Source organism: Pelobates fuscus, chromosome 4 (assembly GCF_036172605.1).
Source record: "Pelobates fuscus isolate aPelFus1 chromosome 4, aPelFus1.pri, whole genome shotgun sequence".
NCBI classification, from domain to species: Eukaryota; Metazoa; Chordata; class Amphibia; order Anura; family Pelobatidae; genus Pelobates; species Pelobates fuscus.
The window spans coordinates 55,902,887-55,915,890 of record NC_086320.1 but is presented as its reverse complement, the minus strand read 5'-3'; the positions used below and the strand labels follow the sequence as shown (position 1 = coordinate 55,915,890).

Genomic DNA, 13,004 nt, shown 5'->3' with positions numbered 1-13,004 from the left:
TTATTTTTCACAGTTCCAAAATCCATATTAGTTAAAGGATCACTATAGTGTCAGGAAAACAAATCGGTTTTCCTGACACTATAGTATTCTGAGGGTGCCCCCATCCTCAGGGTTCCCCTCCCGTGGCGCTGAAGGGGTTAAAACCCCTTAAGTTACTCACCTTATTCCACCGCCTGGTTCCCTTACCTCTCCTCCCCCGCCGACGTCAGCTCCCCCGTCTGACATCAGCAAAATGTGCATGCGCGGCAGTGCCGCGTGCGCATTCAAAGTGTCCATAGGAAAGCATTTATCAATGCTTTCCTATGGATGCTCTGCGTGATAGAGGCATAATATGCCTCCAGCGTCGCAGATGCGCCTCTAGTGGCTGTCCGGAAGACAGCCACAGAGGCTGGCTTAACCCCAAATGTAAACATAGCAGTTTCTCGGAAACTGCTATGTGTACAGCAGGCAGGGTTAACCCTAGAGGGACCTGGCACCCAGACCACTATTCATTTCATAGTGTCCCTTTAAAAATAGGGGAAAAGTAAATATATTACAAATCAGGCAAAGCTTCAGTGCAACTTTAAAAAAATGTATATTAAGATGATAGATTGTGGGGTTAATTCACTAAACTTTTAATTTTAGCAAACCTAAATCCAAATGCAACGCATAGTTTCAAACTGGAAATTCAAATAATTTCAATGTATTTGCAGTTTAGTGAATAAACTTAGTCGATAACGTAAATAGCCACAGAGGTCTTAAAACAGCAAATGGAAAGAGGGGTCAAGGCAAAATGTGCTGGATAATTCACTAAAGTGAGGGATGTCAGCAATTTAAAGTAAATTAAAACTTTAATATTATAATAGCCAGACTGGAGGCGTGGGTGATATAGAGAATCTTTCCCATTTGAGCTATTTTCCTGTTAAATTCATAATTTTATTTGGAATTCTCAAACAGTTTTCACTTTAAAGAATAACTCATTTGGGATCAACACTGTCAGGGTTATATGCTAAAATTGTGAATTTCAAATTTAAGGGAGGAATAACTGATCAGAAAGCAATTTATAGAAATTTTCAAATTCAGCTATTTTAACCTTAAATTTGTAAATTTTATTTGGAATTCTCAAACAGTTTTCACTTTAAAGAAGAACTCATTTGGGATCAACGCTGTCAGGGTTATATAAAAACATAATAATTCCATTGTACAGCGCTACGTAATCTGATGGCGCTATATAAATAATAAAATAATAATAATTTAAAATTATGAATTTCAAATTTAAGGGCGGAATAACTGATCAGAAAGCAATTTATAGAAATTTTCCAATTCAGCTATTTTAACCTTAAATTTGAAATTCACTTTGAAAAAACATTCCCCCCTCCCATCCCCCACATGTGGCTACTCTCTGCTTTACATCTCATATCCGCCATTATTAATTCACTATTCAGCTAATAGCTTTTTTTTTTTTTCTTTTTTTTTTTTAAAGGAAGGAAAAAAAAAATACGCGCGTTACGAGCGTCGTAAAACCAGCTGTGACGCAGCCATTATTCTATTCGCTCTCCCCTGCACGCGTCATCGCTTTCCCCTACCTATCAAAATCGGCTCCGCCCTACCCCCCGCCGCTCCAGCCATTGCGCCGCCCACCTCCAGCACGGGCGTGGTGACGTCGCGCTGCCGCGTCATCGCACGCCGTGCGTGCCTGCTCCCGTATAAATAAGGCGCCGCCGAGTTTCGGCCTTTTCCCCTTCTACCCCGGCTGTTAGTGCTGTGTGTGAGTGTGTGCTCCGGAGCCTGGCCTCGGCACACATTTCTTATTATTAAAAAAATATAAAAAAAAAAAAAAATCACAAAACTCCTTTGGGAAACAAAACCCTAGAAAAATCCCTTTCTACAATTTATTTTTTTTTCCTCCTTAATCCAACGTTTTTTTCGGTTTTTTGTTTCCTTTTTTTTCTCCCGCGCCCTCTCTCTGATTTTAAACGGCTCCAGAAAAAAAAAATAACCACACGGAAATAAGCAACGGAAGAACAACCAACCGACGACTTATTTTAAAAAAAAAAAGGAAAAAAAAATAGAAAAAAAAATCGAAATCGCTTTAAAAAAACTCTCAGTGAAGGAAAAAATAACCCACCACCACCGAAGCGGCGAGGAGAATCCCCGGGCAGGACAAGGCCTCAGCTCGTGAGAGGCAGCGATTAACCGTCACTCCGTGCAGGTAAGACTGCCTCCCAGCACGCTCAGCCAGCCCTCTGCAGCCTGCTCAGCAATGCTTGCTAACTGGGGGGAGGGGGGCTTCAGGACTACTACTCCCATTATGCTGGCAGTTCGGGGGGGGGAGGGGGTTGTAGTCCTGCAATGACTGACTGTAGTGTTGGCTGCTTTTGTGTGGTGGGAGTTGTATTTCAGAAATGCTAGCCTGCTGTCCCTGTCAGGTGTGTGGCTGTGTGTTACAGGCCGTGTGTTACTGTATTTACTGTGTGTTACAGGCCGCAGCCCAGGCAGGGAATACACCCAGCTGTTACCGAACTACAACTCCCAGGGTACCTCGGCAGCCCCGGAGCACTATGGGAGTTGTGGCGGGCAGTCTGTCTAATTCCCGGGGTAGGGGGCTGCCCCCCTCCTTCATGCTGGCCCCCAGCCTCCCTGTACACCGGGGATCCAGTATGTGGCCTGTGTCCGTGTATTCTCGGTGTTTACATACATCTGGTTCCGGGTGATAACGTTAGAAACCCGTTAATGCCCGGAGAGTGAGGGGTTGGTACACGTGACTGGGTGGGAGTTAAAGGGACCGCATGGTGGGGGTGAGACCGGGCATCCAGGTCGAGTGCCCTGGTGTTTACACTAATGCATTGCCCCAGGGGCTTGTAAGCCTGCCTGTCATGGCCGCTGTGTGTTTTGGGCAGATCCCACCCACTGTCGGTAAGTGCACTGGTTCTGGCTGCTAATGGCCGAGGCAATGGTTGGATGTAACTTTGCAGTTTCATGCTGTCACTTCCTGTTATGAGGTTCATCTACTAAATGCCAAATCTTGGGGAAACAAAATGCTTTCTTAATGTCTGCAGTCTGTCTGAAAGACAGATATGTTGTCTGTAAACATAAGTCTACATCCCAGTTTATGGCAGCTGGGCATATAGTAGACGCAATGTATGTAATTAGGGGTGGTTTGACTTTTGCATTCTCTATATAAAAGGTGGCTTTTTAGCTCTTAAAATTGCACTTACAAGTAAAGATTCTGTATAATCCATGAATATCTGTTTTACAATGTTATGTGTGAGCAGGGAGTTTACAAGACTTCATTTTTCATGTAAATACCAATCCTTCAATACTTGTTCTTCCATTAATTCAACAAACTTTTTCGATTTTTTTTCAGTTTGTGTTCAATCTTTATAGAAAATGAATCCAAGTGCTCCCAGCTACCCCATGGCTTCCCTGTATGTTGGAGACCTGCACCCTGACGTAACAGAGGCTATGCTGTATGAGAAATTCAGTCCTGCTGGGCCAATTTTGTCAATCAGAGTCTGCAGGGATATGATCACAAGACGATCTCTTGGTTATGCTTATGTAAACTTTCAACAACCAGCTGATGGTAAGAACCATAACTTTTTTGTTTATAAAGGGAAACTGCAGGCATCAAAACATTAGGTTAATGAAGCTGTTTTTGTGTATAAATTATTCCTCTGCAGGCTCCACTACTCAGTTCGGTACCATTTAGAAGTTAAATCACTTTTGTTTTTGTCAATGCAGCCCTTGACAGTCCTCCTCTAGCTGTGAGTCACACAGTAAACTAACTTTAGAAGATTACATCTTCTGCTGTGTAAAATTAACTTTAATCCCAAGTAGGAGTCTACTGTAGAGTTCGGAAGGTTAAGCACGAGATACAAAATTATAAACTGGACTTCCTAAACTTTTCCTGTAAGGAACACATTCTGTCACATGCTGGGAGATGTGGTTGGGTCTTCCTAAACAGTGATTTAATGCCTAAATGGCTGTGTATTCGGTAGGGACACTGCAGGGCATAGTCTATACTCCCAAACTACTTCATGCAAAGTTGTTTTGCTTCCTAGTCTCTCTATAATCCAGTTCAGTGGAAAAGCATAGTGGTGGCAAGGAATTTCACTTCCGGTTTTGTTAAAATAGTCCTTTGTGTTGTAAGCATGCACTTCTATTTATTGAGGGGTTGAGAACGGACACATGATAAAAGGATGCCTAAAGATTTAATATACTTCAATATTGTAATCAGGCGGACTGGATGTTCAATGAGTTGACTGAGGCTCTAGTAGAATTGCAGGTTCATACTGACAGCCCTTTAATACAGCAATCACAATGCCTCCTCATGGTAACGTGTATGTCATACAGATATTTGAACAGATCGTGTTATCTGATCAGGAGGGGGTGTTTAGTGGAATAATCTGGTTAACTTTAACTATTTGGCAAAGCCTGGAATAACTTGAGTCATTGCTTCCTGGCACCATACTAGTGTCCTTAAAATGTACCTGAAAATTAATGTGGTTTAATGTAGGCATGTTTGTCTCACATTTATGATTTTTAAGTATTTACTCTGTATTTTACACAAGACAGTCCTGCTTAGCTTTGTTCTAAATTCACTTGCTCTATATTGAAATAATGCAATTGTGGTGTTTTTTTGCTTACCTAAGTGAACTCTATGTGGTGTTCAGGGCTTCAATACTAGATGCCATAAATGGTGAACATAATGGACATAAAGCACATCATCCACTTGTCTGCTTAGAAGTACTTTCTCTAGAGCTAAAAAAAAGCAACAGATATTTGAGTATATATTTTCATGTATCATGTTCTGCTCTCACTGTTAAAAATATTCTTTAACAAACTTTAGCTTGGACATTGTGACCATATTTTGCAATGGCTGCTGTTTGTATTAATGGTGACTGATATTGTGTGCATTCTATATTCTCAGTGGATTTAGTGTATTTAATATAATTAAATTGGTTTCAAATTAATAAAATACAAAACTTCACTTGCATCATTAGAACTTTTTTAACAGCAACCTGGCTTTTAAGGTTGTGAGGTATTTTGTTTTCAATTAGAAAGCTACATAGTGAATATAACTTATAATTCTCCTTTCTAATTTAAATTCTTAATGTTTTGCAGCTGAACGTGCTTTGGATACAATGAACTTTGACGTCATAAAAGGCAAGCCAGTGCGTATAATGTGGTCTCAGCGTGATCCATCTCTCCGTAAAAGTGGAGTAGGCAACATTTTCATCAAGAATCTGGACAAATCCATTGATAACAAAGCACTGTATGATACATTTTCTGCATTTGGGAATATCCTATCATGCAAGGTAAGTGCATGGCCTTTCCCCTGTATACTAGGGAGGTTCTGCTTACTGCATGACAAGTAACCTCAATCTAAAATGGAAAACAATTTAGTAATCCTACACCCATGTACCTTTAAAAGGTCACCCTTTACCCTGGCATGTCAGTTCTTGTCCTGTGTTCGGCACAGTAGCTTTACGGTGTTACAGCTCTTCGTTACTAATAAAGTTATTTTACAGGTGGTGTGTGATGAAAATGGTTCGAAGGGCTATGGATTTGTTCACTTCGAAACCCAGGAGGCTGCAGAGAGGGCAATTGATAAAATGAATGGCATGCTTTTGAATGACCGCAAAGTGTATGTATACAATTTGAGTGAAATTTCTTCAAAAAACTAATGCTAGAGTTAAACCATCTCATTAAGGACAATCCAGGTGCTATGACTGTCCACTACCATTGTAGTGGAAATGGTGCCTAGTAAACTAAAGGTGCATTTTATAACAGTTTGTTCTTTCCCCTTAAGATTTGTTGGGAGATTCAAGTCCCGCAAAGAACGAGAAGCAGAGCTCGGTGCAAGAGCAAAGGAGTTCACAAATGTCTATATAAAGAATTTTGGTGAAGACATGGATGACGAGAGACTTAAAGAAATGTTTGGCAAATATGGTAATTTTATTTTGTAATCTAAGTGCGCAGAATGCTTTCTGTTCTCCCTAGATACAGTGCATGTGACTAATAGATTTTCAAATCTGAAATCTTTTATGAAACGCCATTGAATAGTTTAAAACTAATAGCTCATATTTAAAACTGGAATCCGGTGGGGACAAGAGTTTCCTACTGCTTTATGGTATAAAATGGTGACCTGGCTCTACAATATAAAATGGCTGTATATACTTCCTCTTAGTGCAGTTGTGTAAAAATGTGGTCATAAAGAAACTGTTTTATAGGAGCTGTAGTTCTATGAACCACTGGAAACCTGATCGTACTGTAGTTTCCAAATGAGTCAGAAGCAATGTTGGCATGTTCATAGTGTCAGGAGTAGACACTGAAAACAAAGCAAAATTTGGTTAGAACTGTTCTAGCAAATGGGTTTACATTAAACTTATATTCTGATTTGCAAACGGCAGTCTGGTGCATTGGAACAGTGTTTGTGTATATATCGCATGCTGGTTCTCACATTTCATACTCCCATGGGAACCAATCATGTATGCTTGTGTAATGTATTTAATTTTCCAGTTATCAAAACTTGATAGTAAGTATTTCCAACATTATCTAATTTCAGGACCAGCCCTCAGTGTTAAAGTTATGACAGACGAAAGCGGAAAGTCCAAAGGCTTTGGTTTTGTTTCTTTTGAAAGACATGAGGATGCCCAGAAGGTAAGCTTCAGTATTTTGCGTCTTGAGCACAAAAGCAGAACTCGCATTCCCAGTTTTTCCTTTGTAGAGTTTGATAGTTTACACACTGACATTTATAAACACCACAAATTCCATTGCATGTACACATAATGTGGTGGTAACTATGCCAGTTTTAAATGCATATCTTGTAGAATGCATACTTTGACACCCTACAAATTATGGGTAGAAATGCAAAGTATTCCCTAACAGTCAGTAATTGCAGAACAGTTGTAATTGAGCACCCCTTCTCTAGCTTTTTACTTCCCACTCCTAACTGAGTTTTATTCCACTTTACTAGGCTGTAGATGACATGAACGGAAAAGATATGAATGGCAAAGCAATCTATGTTGGCCGTGCCCAGAAAAAGGTGGAAAGGCAAACAGAGTTGAAGAGAAAATTTGAACAAATGAAACAGGACCGAATTACTAGATACCAGGTAAGGACTTGTTCTGCTTCTGCAGACTGAGAAATCTATCTTGAATGGATATTGGACTTGACATTCTGTTCTGTATTTAGGGTGTTAACCTTTATGTAAAAAACTTGGATGATGGCATTGATGATGAGCGTCTTCGCAAAGAATTTTCACCCTTCGGGACAATCACAAGTGCTAAGGTATGTGCTTAGTTGTATTTGCATTCTCGTGTAGCGTGCCAATTTATCATCCTAAAATGTGCTGTCCTTGTTTTCAATCCACTAAACGTGTAAAACCTTATCAAATTCAGGTAATGATGGAAGGTGGTCGAAGCAAAGGATTTGGATTTGTGTGCTTCTCCTCCCCTGAAGAGGCCACCAAAGCAGTCACTGAAATGAATGGTAGAATTGTAGCCACAAAGCCTCTGTATGTTGCTCTGGCACAGCGCAAGGAAGAGAGGCAAGCACATCTGACCAACCAGTACATGCAGAGAATGGCAAGTGTTCGTGCTGTACCCAATCCAGTGATCAACCCCTACCAGCAACCACCCTCCAACTACTTCATGGCTGCAATCCCACCTGTAAGTTTGTAGTTTTGCTTAACCACTTTTTTGTAATGCTATTTCTGTCTGGTAATGGAGATACTTGAAATCCTCTTTTCACTCCCCAGGCTCAAAATCGTGCTGCATACTACCCTGGACAGCTTGCTCAGATTAGACCAAGCCCCCGTTGGACTGCTCAAGGTGCCAGGCATCGTAAGTAATCTCTACAAGAAACTTTCCTCCTACCTGCAATATGCTTATTATAACAACTTGTAGAAGGGACATGGCCTGTCCTTCATGGTGGGCAGGCATGTGTTGGGAGAGCTCCACTAAAGCCACTGTTTAGCAGTCAGCAGCCTTTAATTAAATCTAATTACTACACCTAGCATGGAGTGGGACCTAAGAAACAAACTTTTGGGAGTTGAATCCTTGTTCCCGATGCTAAACCGTAGATTGAGGTTTGCACGGCAAGGTGCACTCTGTGGTGGGGAGAGGCGGCTGATCTGGAGCGGGGGAGCTCTTGCCACTATGGTTAGAGCCCTGTTCTCCCCTCCACTTGGACCAGCAGGAGTTATCTCAGTCCCCACCAGGGACAAACATGTTATACAGACGTCTAGAATATAATGTGGCAAACCCTAGAGGTGTCCCGAAAGGAAATCTACTTGTGCAGTGTGGGTGGAGCAGTAGTGGACCAAGGAGTTGAAAGTTAAATTTGATCTGGGAGGCATTATGGCAGGCCTATGCACTGAAGCCTACTCTAACCACTGGTGCTAGAAGCCTGGATGGTGCCTCGGGACAAAGCTCACCTGGGCTAGGAGCCAAAATGGATGCTGAACCTGACTAGAGGCTCTGGGTGAGACTAGGGTCACTTGGGACTATAGACACGCCACCCAAAATGGAGGGTCCAGACACATTTTTGCTGCAAATAATTACTATGACTGTCCTTGCAAAGGAATCGACTGAATAAATGTGGCATTTCTTCAAGCTGCCTTGTGTCAGTTACAAAAACTACAAAGGCCAAATGGCACAAAAGAAAATGTCAATTTGTTTTGCTGACTTAAACAAATGTCTAACTCTGTCACCTGCTTAATTGTCCATGATGTGCACGGTGTTAATAAGCCAGCCTTGCTTTGTTGCAGAGCTATACCCATTTCTGTTTACCTGGTCTTGTTTTATATTTAAAAAAAAATGTGCAGTTTATCCTGACACTTGTTTGCATGTCTATTTGTAACAATCACGTTTCACTGCCAACTCATGACTTGGATTCTGCACATCAAAAATAAAGTGCAAAACTACTTGTCCAAAATGTTAAATATATTTTAATGCCAATGAATGGTGGCGATCCCTAATCGCAGTGATAAGACTTATCGGTCTAATAAAATTTAAGTATCTTGCAACTTTGAAAATAGGTGCCATCAAAATCCAGGGGAAATTATTTGAGGGAACACTTGCCATTATTTGTGTTAACTTTCATAACTTTAAACACAATCTGTAAAATTTACTGAAACACTATGTGATTCTGATAGTGCTGCGTTTCCTTCACAGATTCAACTATGCAGCTTTGTCTTCTGCAATTTGTAATCACCATTTCTTTTGCAGAAAACATTAATGATATAGGTTATGGCACAGCTTTTTAAAGCAAAGTCTTATATATTTTCTCTATCCATTACTTGTCAGTTTAAAGCTAAGCTAGTACGAGCTTGTTTAAATGGTAAATGACAACACATTAAGTAAACTGATGTATTCTATTACAGCATTCCAGAACATGCCAGGTGCCATCCGCCCTGCTGCTCCAAGACCACCAACCTTTGGAGCAATGAGACCAACCTCTTCCCAGGTCCCACGTGTTGTGTCTGCCCAGCGCGTTGGTGAGTAGACTTTTTAATAATTCTTTAATCTGATCAGACTAAAGATTTAAAATTACTTGATTGGTTTACTTACTGCATGCTTTTAATGGTTGCATATGGTTTCCTCTTCAGCAAATACATCAACACAGACCATGGGTCCTAGGCCAACAGCTGCTGCGGCGGCTGCTGCTGCTACTTCTACTGTGCGTTCTGTTACTCAATATAAATATGCCGCTGGTGTCCGTAATCCTCAACAACATCTTAGTACCCAACCTCAAGTTGCAATGCAGCAGGTATGTCCTATGATAAAATGGATGAATCTGTAGTGATGTACATTTTTTTGTTAACTAGGTGGCATATTTATGACTTAATAGCTCAAAGAACAGCCCTCTGGGATTATTGTATGAGTAAGGTACAATCTGTCATAAGTTTGAATACACACAATCACACATGCTGAGATTAGCTGACTTTCCATGGTCTAGGTAACTAGCTTACTTGGGTCACCCCAGGGGACAAATCTTCCCACACCCCTCTGGGGGCTTCCTGTAGAGTGTAAGTGGGTGCCCACTGTGTACAACTTACAGTAGGGGGTCAAGGGAACTGTAACGGTCTTGACTGCACAGCTTCCTTGTGCTCATATGAACTTCTATGTAAATACATCGGGTGCCTTAAATGCCCTTGTGCAAATTTCTAGAACTTTACTGACTTCACTTTTTATAATGTATTTCAGCCTGCTGTCCATGTGCAAGGCCAAGAGCCTCTGACTGCTTCCATGCTGGCCTCTGCTCCTCCACAGGAGCAAAAACAAATGCTGGGTATGTAATGAAAACATTGTTAAATTATATAACCTTAACCCCACCATAGTCTTATTTGCGTACAGTCTTCAAAAAACCCTGTAGTTTGTCTTGTGTCCTTACATGGTGATTAATGCTTTTATGTAGTATGCAGCATTAAACTGAAACCTGCAGTCTCAACTAATGTAGCTTGCCATACCTCAGTTTCATTCAATGATTTTGCAAAAGGCCAGTGTTTTGGTGCCCCAACTACTTGTGCTACTTAACATTGGCTTGTAACTAACCGAAGTGTCTTGTTCCAGGTGAGCGTCTGTTCCCACTGATCCAAGCTATGCATCCTAATCTCGCTGGTAAGATTACTGGCATGTTGCTGGAGATTGATAATTCTGAGCTGCTTCACATGCTGGAGTCTCCAGAATCTCTCCGCTCTAAGGTATGTTTTATTAAGACCTTTTTAAGGTAAATGTGCTCCTCCCTCAGATGGCTTATAGTCTGGTTGAAAACCGTTTCAAAATGTTTAATTACAAATTTGTCTTGTAGGTGGATGAAGCTGTTGCTGTGTTACAAGCCCACCAAGCTAAGGAGGCTGCCCAAAAGGCTGTGAGCAATGCTACTGGCGTGGCTGCTGTTTAACATGCATGTAAGTTGTGTACTTTGACATTTGAGACAAGGAATGAAAGCCAAAATCGAAAACTTAAAATAAAAATCTGGGGGGCTGGGCGGCCATGCCAGCAGGCTGCAAGACACTAGGGCTCCTGAGGGAACAAACTAATTTTGGGCAAATACCCACCTTATTGTGCTTGTACCAACCTTGCCAACCTTGGGAGTCCATGGCAGGAGTGTCAGTACAACTGGAGCACCCAACATCAGGTGGTTCTGGGGACTGATGCCTACCCAGACGGAGTGGGGCGGGCAGCCGCTGCCTTTCCGTCCCAACTAAAGCGAATGACCACTTGCCTGGCAAGGTTCTTCTTGGTCCAGTTTGTACCATCTGCACACCACTCTGTGCAACCTGAAGTCGAAGATGGAAGGCTCCAACATGGTCACGCCAAAATGGCCGACAGCAGTGATGCAGCTCCACTGGCTTAGACGGTGTACCCTTGGTGACAAGCTGAAGCAGTGATGGGTATCACACAGCCCAAGCTGAAACGGTGGGTCCTTGAGGGCCCTTGATCCCCCACACAATACTGGAATACGCTCTGTGATGGGTGGGAACCATTACAGCCTGCATTTCCCACACCGGACTATAACGCAGCGGTAACTCCTGAAGAAGCCTGAGCCATTGACCAATAATGGGAGAACATGGAGAAATCATCCCCAAGCACCAATCTAAAGTAACGAGTCCAACCTCACCCAGCAACCAGGAAGCTTGTGGACAGAGGGCAGCAAATGCCGCACCTTATGGCGGGACTTTGGGGTACTCCACAGGGACTCTCCTCACACCTAGGCAGGGACCACTTTTCCCATTGCCTCTTGCTGTATGTGCTGTCGGAGCTGGTGGTAACCCCAACCTTTTAACATTAAGAAACACACTGCACAGTATGCCACGGATAGCCTCACCACAAATTATTGTAGCTGCAACTGTTGATTAGCATGTGCATAGTCTGTATTATAATAGTTCTAATTGAATTAAGTTCCCTGCCTATTGACACAGTCTGGTATGTTCTGCCTGGTGGTACCAATGTTTAATGATCTTTGTTAAACTGAAGACCCTACAATCTAATGTCAGTCATGCAACTACATTACCTGAAAGTATAAAATATGCTATGCCCTGATAAGCTAAATAACTTAATTTCAGTTAACTGTTGGTCATGCTGGCAATAGTGGTTAAATCTTGTTTATGAATACTAAAAATGTGCAATTACTCTAGCCACTGCTGAATTTTTATATTTTGAACTGTGGTGTTTGTGGATATTTTGTACCTACCTGCTCAATAAAAATTTAAAAATCCAAATCTGGAGATTGGTTCCCAATGTCTGCTCTCAGACTTGTTATCAGATTCTTTTAAGTCCTATTTCTGTAGATCATAACTTTTACATGTGGTCTGAAATTTCTAACACTTCTTTTTTTTTTTTTTGGCAGATGGAACTTCAAAGAACTTCACTGAAAAATTTCAAAACATGGAAAAACTTAAATCTTGCAAAAACACTGCAAAACAAAATAAAATCACATAAAAAAAGGAAAGGAAACTTCAATGCTTACGTACGGAGTAAATGCCAGGTCTGGCAGGTATTGCTAGTCCTAGATATTAAAAAAAAAAAACAAAAAAATAGAAAAATATAAAATCAAACGTAATGTTTTTTTAGACCCGGGGAAAGGCATTTTGAAAAACAGTACGGGAAGTTAAGCATTCCTTTCTTTAATTTTTGTAATTCTTTACTGTGGAAAAGCTCAGAATTTCACCACAGTAGGTTGTGGGGAATGATAGCTGGGCAAAGAAACATAATTTGGATTATAAAAAAAATTCTTGCTTTAATAAACTTTACTTAAAACACCATCAATCGTGTGTAGTTTATTCCCAATCTAATATTGTGGGAACATGTGTAATGGAGATTGGCATCTGAAGTAGTGCAAGAGATAAAAATCCCCTGCATTGGCTTCTGCTGAACGAAAAGAAATGGTTGTGTAGTAGCTGAGGGTTTGGCAGTTCATGGGAGATTGACTGGCACCTCTGCCATCCATCCTGGCACATCATAGGGCCACATGAAAGTTTGTCAATCTCCACGGCAGCCCTGTTAAACAGTCTTTTA

At 41.3% G+C, this 13,004-nt stretch overlaps 1 protein-coding gene across 2 annotated transcripts; it reads left to right on the top strand.

Moving 5' to 3' along the window:
- Positions 1-1,713: 1,713 nt before the first annotated feature.
- Positions 1,714-12,755, top strand: PABPC1 (poly(A) binding protein cytoplasmic 1). 2 transcript variants are annotated; one of them, XM_063451197.1, is made up of 16 exons: positions 1,714-2,191; positions 3,347-3,562; positions 5,104-5,297; positions 5,511-5,626; positions 5,792-5,931; positions 6,548-6,642; positions 6,959-7,096; positions 7,177-7,272; positions 7,383-7,652; positions 7,742-7,826; positions 9,368-9,481; positions 9,593-9,753; positions 10,191-10,275; positions 10,557-10,687; positions 10,795-10,894; positions 12,337-12,755. In XM_063451197.1, the coding sequence occupies exons 2-15, from the start codon at positions 3,370-3,372 to the stop codon at positions 10,885-10,887; spliced, it is 1,911 nt and encodes a 636-aa protein (XP_063307267.1). In that variant the 5' UTR covers positions 1,714-2,191; positions 3,347-3,369; the 3' UTR covers positions 10,888-10,894; positions 12,337-12,755. The 2 variants fall into 2 exon arrangements, with proteins under 2 accessions (XP_063307267.1, XP_063307268.1); XM_063451198.1 differs by having other exon boundaries at positions 10,795-10,898.
- Positions 12,756-13,004: the final 249 nt, after the last annotated feature.

Coding starts and splice junctions, on each gene's coding strand:
- PABPC1 (XM_063451197.1), top strand. CDS start 3,370: ATGAATCCAAGTGCTCCCAGCTACCCCATGGCTTCCCTGTATGTTGGA. Junction 9,482..9,592: donor TGTGTCTGCCCAGCGCGTTG/GTGAGTAGACTT, acceptor TTTCCTCTTCAG/CAAATACATCAACACAGACC. Junction 10,276..10,556: donor GGAGCAAAAACAAATGCTGG/GTATGTAATGAA, acceptor GTCTTGTTCCAG/GTGAGCGTCTGTTCCCACTG.